General features: G+C 38.0%; 1 protein-coding gene across 4 annotated transcripts in view; it reads left to right on the top strand.

The window, feature by feature from the left end:
* The window catches only part of ETV1 (ETS variant transcription factor 1), a 64,935-nt gene that overhangs the window by 23,878 nt on the left and 25,291 nt on the right, over window positions 1-15,766 (top strand). For all 4 annotated transcript variants that reach the window (XM_083868009.1, XM_083868010.1, XM_083868011.1 and 1 more), the window contains 2 exons: window positions 10,879-11,008; window positions 12,585-12,773. In XM_083868009.1, the coding sequence (XP_083724135.1) occupies window positions 10,879-11,008; window positions 12,585-12,773 (319 nt within the window). The remainder of the gene's footprint in view (window positions 1-10,878; window positions 11,009-12,584; window positions 12,774-15,766) is intronic.

Genomic DNA, 15,766 nt, shown 5'->3' with positions numbered 1-15,766 from the left:
TAATCTCAAAATGCAGTTTTGTTCCTTTTTAGTTCCTATTATTGAGAACTGCTAAAATAAAAATAAACTGTAAATAATCTTTTAAATTAGTTGTATAATTCATGCTAGAGAGCACTCAGTGTGGAGTCCATTTCATTATTTATTGTTTTTTCTTGCTTTTGCATATACTTGAGTAACTAGCTGACAGGCATGATTATCCTTAAGGATAATCTTTTATTAGGATGCTCTTTTATTATGAGGATATTCAAGTTTTTATAGGGACACAAACTGACACATTGGTTATGGGTCTCTGAGGGTAGGCTCCTGAGGCTGAGCTACTTCAAACTAGAATCAACCTTCTGACACCGGTTGTTTGGATCATGGCAGAACCAGCAATTAAATCCAGTTTCTTTCACATTTTGTCCAGCAGCAAGAACAAGATCAGTGGCCCTCTCATTTATAGATGGCTGTTAGCCCTTTGCATGAATACATCAGAAAAAAAACCCCAAAAAGGTAATAATTGTATTGATGTAACTTGAAACTTTTCTGTACGAGGGGAAATGAGGCAGAATCAGTTCCTGTTTGTTTTCTCCTATAGACATCTTTCCTAAATATCAAGCTCATGGTACCTTTAAAGCAATAAATAGAAAATACAAAATGGTTAATTTCAGTGTTTATTGTTCTGGTTAGGAAAAATGCTTCTTTTAGCTCCCAGAGTTTTCTTCATAATTCTGTTTCTACAAAACCTATTTAAATCCAGACTTGAAACTGTCAAACTGCAGTTACCTGAAGTGGAAAGTGTGTGTGTGTATGTGTAAAATGCTAGGATATTACTGGATATTTTAGTAATGGAAGTTACACAGTGCTTAGCCATTACCTCTCACAATTTAAATTAAATTTTGAAAATTGCTGCAAATGGAAATCCTGTCCTCAGAAAAGCACACAGACCCTGATATAGTGGCCAGCTCTTCTCTTTGCATTTAACTTTATTGATAATTCCCAGGTAGGAATACAATTTAAGTTTTCTCCCAGGCTTGATTTTACATTAAGAACTTCCTCCTTAGCAGAAGCTCTAACAGTGCATTGCCTCTTTTTGCACCGTGCCTGGGAGCCTTTGGAGCCAGATGCATTATCAGTAACTGTAGGAACAAATGCCCCATATCTCCTCCCAGGATTTTAACAAAGCAAATGCAGGTGAAGAGCAGCCCTGTTGCTCTGTGCAGTCGTGGAGGTTGCAGATCCAGAATAGAGGGATTAAAAATTCTTTGGAATTTTTTTTCCCTCTCTATAATCATCTTCAGCTATCCACGTGTTTTAGTTCAATTGCTACAGAACCCAGCTGGTTTAATTTTATTAGGTTACTGCTTCCTCCTCCAGAGAGCCCTAAGCCTCTGTTTATTTTGGGGGCAGGGAGAGCTCTTCGTCCTGCCTCACCGCCCCACCTGCTCTCCTCAGACATCAAAGTCAGCCAGTTCACTCCTCCTAGCTTAATCCTTCCCCTCTCCCTCCCACCAATGTTCTGCAGTTTTCCTTGTATTCTTCTCAGTTATCCAGTGCCTGTGGTATTTGTCAGCAGGTTCACTTTTGCCCTGGAGGTACCTGCCAGGAGGCAGAGACCTCCCTGGCAGCACTTTCCACTCGACTGCCTGCAGCTGTGAGTCTCCTACAGCTGGACAGGTAAATTGTCTGGAAAGGAAGGAGAGCACTGCAGGAAGGGGACATAAATCGGAATAAAACAGTGCCTGTGACAGCATTTCTGTGGGATTGCTTCTTTTGGAGGCTAAGAAACTGTGTTGGTAGCTGCAGCTCCTGCTGCCTGAAAATACCTTCCAGACGATTCTTAACGGGAAAGTGGAAATTTTTGGGGGATAGAGGCAAGGGGGGATCAGCTAACCAAAATTGTGCCAAAATGTTCTGTGCTTGGGGGTAGGAGAGTAGAGACCCTCTTCTAATACCGTGTGGCAGTTCAGCCAGGTAGCAGCTGCCCAAATACACTGTCAGTTTATAACAAAGGACCTATAGTGCCTTACCAGGTATTTACTAGAAGCCTCTAGAAAAGTTTGCCTTGGAATTGGTCTACCTTTGCATTTAGTGAGTAGAGAAAGTTACTCCCCCTACCTCCCAGTCGGGTGGCTTACCCTTTGGGTGGGCTTTTTAATTTTTGTTATACTGAATATACTCAGTGAATATACTATGCAATTTTTGACTGACATGGTCCTTTCAAATGAAAAGCCAAGTATCTACAAATATCTGAATTATCTCAATGGTGCCTTCAGCACTTCTAGTGTCAGAAGCTGCAGGTGTACCCTCAGTAACTAATGAGTATTTTAGAAATTGCAAGTGCACATACAAACAAATTAGGGATATCTTGCACTAAAAGTGAGGATTTATAGCAGTGAACCAATTATTATACTGAACGAGCACTCTAATATTGTGCTTCTTGTCCCACACTAACTGGGAACCCCTCCACTTCCCAGGGGAGGCTACATCTGTCATGGCAAGGGGGCCTTAGGTTAGCTGCCCAGAAATAGCTATACTGGCAAAATTTTTTATTGTCTTAGCACAGAAGCTTTAGAGAATTCCAGTTAAAGAATGACCCTTATTTTCTTTTGTGAAGAAGCTTATAGAAGAATTTCTTTTCTGAACAGGGGCAGGACTATCGTGTTTAATTGTCAAATAAGCTGTTCCTACAGGGAAATGGCACAAGCCTACATTTTAGGGATGTTTTTGTTGGTAACCTCCTCCCTGTGTAAAAATGCCCTTGTATAAACCTGCCTGATGGACACTGATGCAAACTTGGTGTGTTATAGGTGCAGTGAACTCTTTTCTGTTTTCTATTTCAACACTTTTTTTGGCCTCAGGTGCTAATCTCAAAGACTTCATGTTCATGCCAGATCATAGTCAGGATCGGGAAAATTATGGTGAATACATTGAATTAACATAATCTAGAGATTCACAGGTGATTCAGTTAATTTAAAATTAATTGAATGGGTTTTTTGTCTTTTGGTCATTATTCTGTAATGCTTTTTGCTTTAAAAAATAGGAAAGAAAAAATCTCTCTCACCAAAGCAAGGGCAAGTTATTTTAGCAAACAATACTGGCTAAGATGGATGCATTACTGTAAATCTTAATGTCCAGAATTTCCCAATATCACTTGTAGGAAAAATGAGCTGTTATTTAGCATCTTGCAACTCCTTGGTAGTAAACAAAAATAAATTCCATCTTCTGCTGCAGTTCATTTTCACCTGCTCGCCACTTTTTCCTAAGTCAAATACAAAATCAATATTTTTTTTTCTATTCTCATACCATGTCATCTGAGAAGAGTCCATGTAGGCTTTGAGGAAAAAAATCCTACCATTTTGGGTTGTCTTTTATTCTTTACTTCCCTCCACCCCATCCTTTCCCACCCCCTAAGGATTGTAAAGACTACACTATAGTGTAGCGTTCATGTGATTCAAGTAGACTGTTAATTGACATGCACAGTATTGTTAGCTTTAGTCTGGAAGAGAAAATAAGCAATTTGCTTCATTTTACAGCCTGAGTTCTAACCGTTATTAAAGTGCATTTGTAGTTGCATATTTTCCAGTAAAGGTGACAGATTACTTCAAAGCTGGTATTTTCTTTTTGTTAAACAAGGTTCTCAAATAGATCCATCTTGCCCACGTATTCTATTCTTGCCAGTTGGCTTTGAAAGCTGGTGCTTGGGCTCATCGTTCAGAACTAGCTTCCAAAAAATGAGGTCCCATGCTGTTTCTATCTTTTGAGCTAGTAGGGGTTGGAAGGATCTGATCTGAAGCCAAGGCAAAGACTGAATTGATGGAATCATATATTACAGCTTTGCCAATACTGCCCAGTCGTGAAGTCCCACTTTCTGGGAAAGAGCACTGAGACAAGGGGTGGCAGAGCATTCTCTGTTTTAAGGGCTGTCCAGAGATTTCCTTTTCTGGATTTAGAGTGAGGCTACCACATAAGAAAGAACTAGCTTTTTATTGAATGCTTTTTCACACATTTAAAAGTTGTTACTTTCTTCTGCATGCTGCTTACCCATTTTCACCCCAGTTATACATATCCATCTGAAGAGGAAAAAGCTTTCTGCTCTTTATTTTACAGGATTACACGTATTTTGACCATATGTAATGTATCATTGCAGAGGCATGCTTGAACATTCCGTATGCTTACCTTCATTTGACTCTATGTGCCATACACAGTCAAATACTCAAACACATATGCAGATTGTTTCAGGTGAATGGTCACTACTTGGTGAGTCTAGATGGAGCCCATTTGTCTTTAGGTCTAAATTCTGGATCTTGAAGGAGTTCTAGTTTCCTAGATGCAACTGTCAGATGGAAAATAATACTGAGATAATGTATTTCTTAAAAAAGATACTTGACAGGAATACATAGATTCCTCCCATCCTCCCTTCCCTTGCTAACAGCTTTCATTTGTAAGGTAGTGAAAGTTGAGGTCTCTTGTCTATGTTCAGCTTTTCTATAAACTGCCAGGATAGTCTCTGAAACCACAGTGATGATACATATCTGTGTGTCAGATATCCAATTTGTCACCAGCTTCTTCCAATATCTGGCAGAGAGCAGGACCTAAATGAAATCCAGTTGACTGGAGCTCAGCTAAGATCTGATAGAGGTGACTTTGATAGATAAATGGTTGAAGAACCTGGTGGAGTCTATGTAGATCTAATCTGTTCAGCCACTTTTAAATCAGTCCACAGCCTTCAAGTCTTGCTCATTTCTGCAGCTGTTGCAGTGGTCAGAAACAAAACGGTTTTTTTTGCAAGAGCTCGCGTAGGGTGAAAACAACTGCAGATCTTGCCTCAGTCATCCATGCTTGTAGTCGCTTCTGTCTTCAGCTGAAGCAGTTGTATTTATTTATAGGCTTTTAATTCAAAATCATTGGGAACAGTTTAGCTGGAAATACTTGATTACCAGCCTTTACTGTCCCACCTCTCTTCCTCTGCCACCTCTCCTGCCTGATGTTTTTATTTCAGGTTTTGTTAGTATACGAGGCAGCATACCTCATTCAGCTGTAACACAATAATCTCCAGAGTAGGGATGAATGGCCAGCTATGGCAGGTACCTGCTTCTGATGACTCTTGAGCATCTCAAACTTACCAGTAAAACTTCTCATCAAAATATATAGTACAATGAAATTGAAAGGGCACCCTGCTTTGGCATCCTGATGTCTTTAATCTGATGCTTATTAAATGATTGTTGAAATTCAGAGTGCAGCTGTCTACAAAGGTCTAAAGCTCAAATCATAATGATCTATAAATAAATAATCAATAAATGTCTTCCAGAATGCAGAAGACTATTGTTTCATGAGTTAAATGCAGATTTTTGAAACCTCTTTAGAAAACATATATAAAGCCTAGCATTCCCACCTAGAAAGCTATAGAGAAAGTATTTAGTTTCATAGCTCATTGCATCAGATATGCAAATACTTCTACTGAATGTATGACTCAAATGTTAAGGTGACCGTTGCAAAAATAAGGCATTTCAGGACTCGTGAACCCACAATGTTGTGCTTGGATTTTTAAAAAATGTTTTTTGATAAGAGCACCAAGGTCATTACTATCACCTAAGACATAACTAGCATTTTATCCTCTTTGACGAACTGTTCAATCGACCGTTTAAAAGCAGATTTATTTTTTTTTTTACTAATGCCTACCTGTTGTACTTATAGCATAAATAATTTGTTTGAATCATCAGGTGAGTGCTGTTAAGTTATAGTGAGCAAGGAAAATGGCAAAAACACAAATTAGGGTCCCTGTCCTTAAGTGTATTTCAGTTTGCATTTTGATAGCAGTTTAGAAATGTTATCGCCTGTTTTGTCACAGACATAATTCACATCTTTCTTCAGGCACTGTAAACAAGAGAAATGGTTTAATGGCTCCATAAAAGGCACTCTGTGCTGATAGCTGAGATTAGACCCTTTAGTAATGGATTTTTGTGCGTTGGGGGAAGGGGAGGGCTTGGCAGAGGTAAATGTACTGGAAAAGAATCTTGGAGAGACTCTGATGTATCTGAAGTGCCTGCTGCATTGCTGTATGTATCGAGAGATAGATTTAAAGTGTGACAGTGTTGGCTTTATCAGTACAGGGGCCTTTTCTTCTTGCATTTGAAATTTTACCAAGTATTATCTTGGGTCACTTCAGTCAGTCCAGTACCTGGAGTTGCAGTGGCATTAGCTTCTTCTGTGTTTTCATCTTGCTGTTGAGTCAAGTCGCTTGTATTCAAGTGTGTTCAAAAAAATCTCTCAAAACTTACATTGCATATTAACAATTTTACCTCAATCGATGATAAAATTAGTGAGTTTATTTACAGAATTGTGTTTAGAGAATGATTTCAGAGCACAAATTTTAAAAGCAGCTCAGAAAGAGCATATTTAAGCCATGACTTACTGTTACTTCCTTTTCTCTTCAGGTATTCAAAGTCCTCAAGCATAATATATATGAGTGTAGTATTACTTAGGAGACATCAGAGTTCAATAGCAGGAGCAAGTGTGGTATACAATCAACTTCTGTCAATTGATTTTATACCACATAATAAATGCTCGTGACCCACAAGTGTGGGATAGGACATCTTTGTCTTTTTGTTCAGTGGAGTCAACATTGCCTGCCATTAACCAACATCACTGAATTACCAGTTATATTTCATGGCTTTTAAAAGTATGTTTAAAACCATTCTTCCTCAGAAATAAGATTTTATCATGTGTTCTGGGCAGGAATCTAAAGTTTGAAAGTTAAAGTGTTACTTTTTGTTCAAAGGAGAAATGATTTGCCATTTCATATAACATATTCCTCATTCCTTCTTCATCTTGAATAATCATCTCTTAAACTGAAAAATATTTTAAGCCATTGCTTAATGCAGTGCATTTCAGGGCTTCAAAAGAAGTGGATTCAGGTCTGTCTGTACAGAGGTGGTACACTTCCTGTTTCTCAGACTAGAAAGTGTACGTATCAGACTCCTCTGAGACAAACCAATTCCTCCTTTGATTTCAGACTTCTTAATGAAATTCTTTATTTGAGTGGTTTGGTTCTTCATTCTTTGGGTGTTATGAACAAAATGTTCAGGGATTAGGCTGTTGAGGTAGCAAAGGAGAACAGCACTTCTGAAGAATGGATGGCGGGTTTCACCTGTGTTTTGGAATGTTATGTGTGAGTTTACTTTGTGGTGAAATCATTATAGCTTTGTATAAAATCTAGGACTGTACAACAGCACATTATGTATAATATGCAAGCCCTTTTACTTTGAAGATATAAATAGATATATTTATGCACAGAGAATATGCATACAGTAATGTATTATGCCTTCATCAATTTGCTACAGATTGTAGCAGTCCTTCTGCTTGCCTTATGTCTGTGTGATGGCTTCAGAGATGCTCCAGACAGGGTCTGTGGGGCAAGGATATGTTTCTGATACTGATAAGCCTGACTTTGCATGGTGGTTGAGATGAGGTGTTGAAGACATCCATCTAAATACACATTGTAAAATTGTTTGCCTTTCAACTTCGGAGGTAGTTATCTGTAAGTAATCACTCGGGATGAAATCTTGGCCCTTGGTCACTTTTTAATAAGATCATTATTAAGGCAGAGAGACCCTTTAATAGGTTGAGACTTTTGTTCTGGGGTTAAGTAAAATGAATTTACCATCCGGGAGAAAGAAGTGGTGAGGAGCTGGTTGTTTAAAATGTCATTTTGTTAATTTGAATGTGTTGGTAGCTGGTATGCTGCACTAAAATTAGATTGTATAAATAAGCAACCCTGCTCTCCTCGAAAGAAAGAAGATTGAGAACATAATATAAAATCCAGTTTAGCAAAAGAGTCTCTTTTAATAGGTGCACTGTAGAATAGACACACTTTTAATAGGTGCACTGTAGAATGAGTGTCACACTAAGATCAGAAGTGACGGGCGGAGAGTTTCAGTGATGATACAAAAACTGCTTTGAATGTTTGAAATTTTATTGTTAAAATAAGTCTGTCATCTTCAGCCACACTTAAGATATGGTCTGAAAGGGCAAGTAGCCTTCAAGAAAGCCCCCCAAAATGCAGTAAGTATTTTTATCAGCCTATCTTTTTTCCTTTTTACCTATAAAAGTGTACACTTAAGGAGTTATAGATAAAGCTTAGCATGGTGACTGTGTCAGGGGACTGCCTGAGGAAGGCTTTAAATTTTACAGCTACATTATCTTTCTGGCTGTAGTTAAGATAAAGATCTAATATAAAATCACTTTGGTCTGTAATGCTTTCTCTAAATGAAGTGAAGGTGTTAACCTACTTGATTTGAGACACTTTACCCTAGCTTATAAAGCTGGGAGGAAGGTGAGGTAAACTTTAATTAAAACTACAGCACAGTTGCCTTCCAGCACTGTGCCCTGTACCTTACTAGGACTGTACAGTAAGCAAAATAAAATGTACCTCGCAGTTGAGGCAGCAGGCTGGAGCCGTGTTCAGTGAAAGTAATTTAATTAGTGTTGATCATGACTCCAGATGATGGTGATTTGATAAGGAATAATTTAGTACTTAACAGCCTTTTACATGCACCAACTCCATGTGGGAAGGTAAAGCAAATTGCACAAAATGAATGTGCTGCTTTCACTTGTGCCTGTGCCAGTGAGCTGGAAAACTGCCTGTTAGCAGACGTTCAGGCTCTCAGCGCTGTGATGAAATACCCAGCCAGTTCTCCGCACAGGGCTGTAGTGTGGGAGTCTCTGTACTCCCGTTATTTAAAAATAAATAAGGGAAGTAATTTTTCATAACAGATTAACTCCAAGGAAGTAGCAAAGTAAAAATAATAATAATAAAAAAATAGAGCAGCATGTGGCCTTTGTGCAAATATGTGATACTGGCTTTAAAAAAGAATCTTGTTGCAGTTGTGTTTTAATTTTTTGATTCAAGTTCAAGAGATTGCCTACCTTAGCATTGGAGACAGCATCCCAGAGTTGCAGGGCCCATCATATGCATTAAATGCGTGGCATGCATTATTTGACCAAGACATAGAAAGGGGAGTCAGCAGTAAAAGTTCACTAGAACCATCCTGAAACAAACTACTGGCTATCAGCCTGCTTTGCGATTACTTTGGGAAGCTGACTGGGCTACATTTTGCTATATTATTAAATCTGAGAATCGCTTTACAAGAAGTCCGTGTGGGCTTCTTTTTAGTGCAAGTTCAGACAGTTTTATTCAGGAAGAGTTCTTTTCTTCTTGTGATGTTCACACTTTCCATCTCTGTTTCCTAAGTTGTTGTGCTGTGCATAAGCATTTCTATATGTTTTATTGTCTGCTTCTCCTTTCTAATCTTTCCACATAACTGACTATTATCCACCAAATATAATAGCTGAATAGCAATTTTCTGCTAACTCTTATGATTTTTGTGAAAATACGTGGCAAAATAGAATAGTGTTATGTTGCAGATGACTCAACTGAAAGGCAGTAGTAGAAGCCGTCATGTAATAGGGTACGAGAGGATCTATTTATGAAAGAGTTCTGTGAACATTGCCCAACCATGAGAAAACCCATGGCAAAAGTCTGGAATCCACAGATGCCAGAGTTTAGTGGTTCTGATGCTCACTTCTTAGACAGCATTTCATTTCTCTCCCCACTGAACATTGGTGTATGTATGCAGATGCATTAGCATCAGAAAATACGTCATCTGTAACAAATCGTCTTTTCTATGTTCAGGTAAAAGAGAAGGGGTAAGATGCTGCTTGATGGTATATAATGATAGCCTGATTTTTGCTGAGATTCCCTAACAGGAACTGCTGCATGTACATGGATTTTTATGTGGATGCAAGTGTCTATAATCAGGCTGGAATGTGATGTTCACACTATGGTGTTTTGATGACAACATCGAAAATCAGTGGTAAAATTATCTCTGAATTCTAGGCATCTTGGAGTTCAAAATGCATTAACAACCTCATTTTATTTAAAACTTGACAGGTTTGTTTTCAAGCTGTTACACACCTGTCTTTTAGTCCTTTGTGCTCCTAGCTAGTTACTTAGGTTTGTCAATGTCAGATGAACTTTGAATTTTCTTCTGCTTTAATTTTGGTTAAGATTAGATATGAAATAAGGAAAGCTGTCTGGCATAAACTAATTTGCTGGTTAACATTGCCTTTACCTTTGGCCTTTCTCTTAATACAGACCAACTTGTGCATCTAATTAATGCTGCATTTCTGTCACACTCCCTCTGGGGTTTTTTTTAGCTTTTAAAAAGTATGACTCTTTTTTTTTTTTTTTCCAGTTTGTGTCAATATCACATTTATTATTGAGTTTGGTCAGGCCAGGATTTTATCTTGTTTATTTTTAAGAAAAATTACTTAAGCCATTTCTTCTGATATATTTTTTTAAATGTTATGTATAATTAAAAGTAAAATCACCTAGTTTCAAGGGTTTTGCTGCTAAGTTTCAAGCATTCTGTGGGACAAAAACATTACTGATCATATACTTGAGGCTGATATATCTCAAATTTATTTTGAGTCATTTATGTGGCACTCTTTGAAGTGGTCTACTATTGCATTTTTAGCTAAAAGCTACCTCTGATATTACTTAGAAACATTTGGTGCCTGGGAAGTATTTTGTCTCTGACAACATTTACAGTAGTTAAGCCAAATATAAGTGGGCTGTTATTTTCCTGCTAATGAGATGGGATGCTGGCCATCATTCTATTAAACAATAGAAGTGATAATAGCCAATGTTAAGGATCTCTGGTGTCTATTTTTCAGTTGACTCTCAGAGAAATATTTAAAATGTTTATTTCCTATATTGTTTTTTTATTATTACAATGGTTTAATTAATCATGTGTTTAATTAGCAGTGTTGAGCTTACTTGGGAAAGCTAATTGTTGATATTGTACTTGGGTTTTAATTGCATTCTCCTCTTTGCAGTGGCTTTTCATGGTCTCCCTGTGAAAATCAAGAAGGAACCCCATAGCCCATGTTCGGAACTTGGCTCCGCTTGCAGTCAAGAGCAACCATTCAAGTTCAGTTATGGGGAAAAGTGCCTGTACAATGTCAGGTAAAGCAATTGGGAGCATGTTTGCAGTGAGAACTGCTGGTTTAAATGAGGACTGACTAAAGAGTAATAAAACCATAATAGAGATCTTATAAAAGTTACCTCTTCAGCAGATAACAGACTGATGAGATAATGCATTTAGCTGATGAACACTGATGGATTTGTTTACAGTTGTATCAAACACTTACATAATAATTTTAAAACACTTTTTTTCATCAAAATGCACATCCTCAATTCCTCCTCCATGGGAGCTAGCCAAAGTTTAAAAACCCAGGGTGCAAGTGTGAAATAGAAGGAAAGAGTATCTTGTTTTCTGTGAGTCGTGTTGAAAGTACTTTCAAAATGCATTATGCACATTAGGAAAGAGAGATCTGTGTAACAGGCAAGGGATTGGCAGGTCTGAGCAACACATTAGGTATTTGACAAATTGTGCAGATGTTGTATGTGCATATTCCGGGGTGATTACCTTTTAAAACAGTGTTTCATTAGTCCTTGCATCTTTGGTACTTACTCAAAAGCAAGTTGTCTTCTTTTATAGGCATAGATAATAAAAGCTTCATTTATTTGTGGGTGATTGAGGGGCTTGATACCTCTTCATTCCTTATTGACTTTCTTTTGGTTGCATTTACATGCCACTCCTTCCTTTAGTGTCAGCAGTGAAGGATTTCTTATTGACGTTACAGTCTATTTTAGAATCTTTTATCTAGCTTTGATTCTCATTAATGTATTATGAAAACTGTTAGCATTTAAAGCATTATGACATTTAACTTTTTGGCTATGAATGGGGTGGAGGAAAAGACTGGCACTTTTGCAAGTTATAAGAAATGATTTTGGTTTCAAAAATCAAATGAATCCATTGATGGGTTTGATGGGTGCTAAGGGACCTGACGTAGGAAAGTATGCAAGCTTGTGCTTACTATATTCCTAATGTCTGCATTTCTCCTGGTTAGAAACAGGGATGATCAAAATGTTCTTAAGTCCTTTCCAGATTTGAGACACCCTTGAAAATAGCATCTATTTCTATATCTATAGCATGTATTTGTAGGACCAGCAGTTTATTTTTGAGTGAGAGAGGGGTAAAAAAAATCTGTTGGGAGAGGCTGCTGACATCCTAGTATGGGTAGCTAAGCCAGCATACCATTGTTTTTCTGGGTCAGATCCTTTCCCTCTGGCTGTATTGTTTTACTGTCTCACTTTGTGGTTTGTGCAAAAGAAAAAGAGCCTTGACAGGCACTGTCAGCTCTTTGTGCTCTAGTCCAGGTGCTTCTACTTTTATGTATTTTGTATACCTCCTGTTAGAATGTGACTGTAAGACTGAGTCCTTTAAAAATACATTTCTGTACTGCAGAGAAGAAAATGCTGTGCTGAATCACTTGCCTCTAACATGACTTCTTCATTGCTCTTCTTAGTGTAAAGCTGAGAATTCTTCTCCCCCAAACTGTTCATAAGTTAACTATAATCAAAAGCTTCTAAAGGGGGCACTTGTGATTTTTTTCTGGATGTAGATGCTATGGTTTTGGGTTTTGTTCTTTCTTTGGAAAAAATAACTTGCCTTGCTTTTCTGTTACCTTACTAATAGTGCCTATGATCAGAAACCACAAGTGGGAATGAGGCCCTCCAACCCACCGACGCCATCCAGCACTCCCGTGTCACCACTGCACCATGCCTCCCCAAACTCCGCTCAGACTCCGAAACCTGACCGGGTTTTCCCTGCCCACCTCCCTCCATCCCAGTCCATTCAAGACAGCAGCTTCCCTATGGATCACAGGTAAAACACAAAACACGTGAAGGACCCATGCAGAAGGTGTTCTCAATTGTGGCTATGACTCTCTTATGTAGGGTAGTACTGGCTTCCTGCCCACAACTATTTCCTTTTAGGCTGGGGGATCAAGGTGGAAACCAGCAAGGTTCTTAGTGTCAGAAGTGTGTGTGTTTATGAAAGGCTGCACCCGGCTTGGTGCACTAGTGTACAAGTTCATATTGGCAATGACAGAATTTAAATAACATGTTGGTTCTGTCTTGTGAGGATGATTACAGTGTGCTGGATAATCTCATCTAGGCTCTCTTTTGCACAAAAGGTTGGGCCTGATGGTCTTTCAAGGTCCCTTCCAACCTGGGCTGTTCTATAGTTCTGTGATTCACTTGAGGCTAGAAAGCCCTTCGAAGTGATGAAGTCACTAGCAAGTGTGTTCCGAACTATAAATATCTGGCCTCTCGCTAAGCAGTTCACCTATCTAAGGGATGAGTGGCCATGTTACAGTGTTCTTGCTTCAGAATATTCTTTAGAAGGGTGGATCATTTTTCCAAGCGCTTTTGTAATATAGCATTTCAAAAAAAGATGCCAACATAAACCGTGCTTAAATAACATTAGTCTGAGTAAAAGCCACAAGAGTTAGAGACTAGAATTAAAGCTTAAACTGTCCTTAAGTCATCCTGTTTTGTTTTGATATGTTAGAAATCCCCAGACAACTATCTTTCTTAGCTTGGTTTTGCAACAGATGTGCTCAGTGGATTTCCCTGTTTTTTCAGTCCAAACACTTGTTTGTGGAATTCTTTTTACCCTAACCTTTATTGCATGAACCTGTTTTTGTATGCTGAGTTTTGATGGCTCTTGAACATTTAAAATTCCAATGATGTGTAAAGAGATATATATGTTCAGAAACTTGTTTTACCTCTTAATCGTTATCAAATTAAGAAAGACCTGAAAAGAAAAACAGTTGTTGCAAGTGTGATTTGCATGCCTCTGCTCTAATAAGGACTGTTATCTCCAGGGATTTGTGCAGATCACTTCTGAAAGAGGTTGCTAACGTTAACACTGCTGTTTCGTGCTCTGCTGCAATAGCTTTAAATACCACCAAGGTTCTCTACAAGCCCTTCTGGCCATCAAGAAAACTGAATCGGCCCCTTCACCTGCCATAGTCCCCATCTCCTCCCTAGCAAGGGACTGTGGTCTAACCACAAAGGCCCCCAGTGAAGCAAGGCAGTGGTTTAGATTACAGGATGGTAGATAAATGTGTTTCTGTACATAGACCAAAGTCAAGCTGCCAGGAGACTGAAATCAGCAGAAAGTGAATGGCTTATGTGTAGAGAACAGTAGTAAGATTTTTCAGATGAAAATATCTTTTGTTATAAAGCAGCTTAAGAGAGAGCACTGAACCTGTATGTCAACCCTAACTTGAGTATTTATAGACATTTGCATACATCCTAGTATAATTTCTGTAGCCATAACTCTTGCTCTGTGCAAGCTTTGTAGGCTCTTTACATGATTTCTCCTCCCTCCCTCCCTTCCTCATCTTTAATATTCATATTCTTTACGGCATTTTGCACTAATGCTTCCCTTCTATTACAGACCATCAAATGTTCTAGTAAAGTCCAAAATAGCTGACTCAAGAAAAAAAAATCAAAAAAATCTCATTTTTCTCCATTTTTAAAGAAAGGTGGAATTGTAGTGGAAGATATGAAGATATTTTTCCCCATTTTCTTATTTATTTTGAATCTTGTGTACGAAGTAAATGTGCATTTCATATTTTTGTGAAATTCAAATTTTCCCGATTTACAAGGTGAGATACTACTACAATGAGCGTATTCAGAAAATGTCATTTAAACAAATGACCTGCCTTTGTGAATTCTTATATGAATTTATAACGCAAGGCACAATTTTTTTGGAACATGCATTGGTGGTATAGGATAGCATTAATATCTAGTACGTACAGCCCATACATCTTCATACAGAGCATGAGTATATGAACGATAAGTGGTCCTAACAAGTACCAACAGGAAACAAATCCACTTGTATAAACAAATGGCTTGATTCCATACAAAGCTTCCAGTACAACAAGTATTATTAACTTCCTTTGAGGCTTTGTGAGCAAGCCTGTTTCTTATTTTATCTTCAAGTTGCAATTTTCTGATTCACTCCTTGACAGTTCTTAATGATAATTTCTGCTTCTTTTTTTGGCTAATGAAAAAAGGAAAAAAAGGAAATGAATGCAGTGTCAGTCAGCCTAACTGTTTCATAATACATTTGAGTTTCTAAGTTTATTTTCTGCAGGTGTAGGTGGAATTGCAAAACCCAATGTTGCAGCGCACTACTCTTTCTACTGCAAAAATTATAGTATTTACAGCACTATTAGAAATATTCATTTTGTCTCCACTACTACATTGTAGCAGTTTTTATCTCAGTAGTTTCCACAATATTTATAATTAAGCTAAGATAGTAAATATTTGTCAGAACAAGTTACTGCAGTATTATGACAGATGGTAGTAGAGTTTAAATTGTTTTAGAAACATGTACTACCTATGAGTTGATAGTCAAGGACTGAATTGCTTGTGCAATCAAACCCCTGTGTTGTGCTTCACTCACAAAGTTTTCTCCAAAATAAAGTCTTTTGGAGAAAACTGTGTGAGTGTGCAAAACCATTGGTTCAGATCTTCATTAGGTCTTCATTTTTTTGTGTGTGACATTAAGAAGTTTCCAAAGAAAGGCAAAAGTTACCTTTTTTTAATAATGTGTCTTGCTGTGATAACAGGACTAGTAAACAGTTTGTTGCAAGAACATTGCATCTGCTGTTGTTAGTGTGGTGGTGGTTGTTAGTGCTGTGGTGGTTACTACTGTGGTAATCTGCAGGAGATAATGGGAAGACATCATGCAGTTCATCAGGGCCCAGTGGGAAAATCCTGGTATTCTTCTGTATGCTTCTGAACCTGCAGATGTCCAAGTAATTACATTCAGGCCCTTCAGTTCAGGTAGACAGGTTTTAT

This window comes from Zosterops lateralis, assembly GCF_965231275.1.
Source record: "Zosterops lateralis genome assembly, chromosome: 1".
NCBI lineage: Eukaryota > Metazoa > Chordata > Aves > Passeriformes > Zosteropidae > Zosterops > Zosterops lateralis.
Note: the sequence above shows the minus strand (reverse complement) of the source record. Positions and strands in the feature narration are given on the sequence as shown.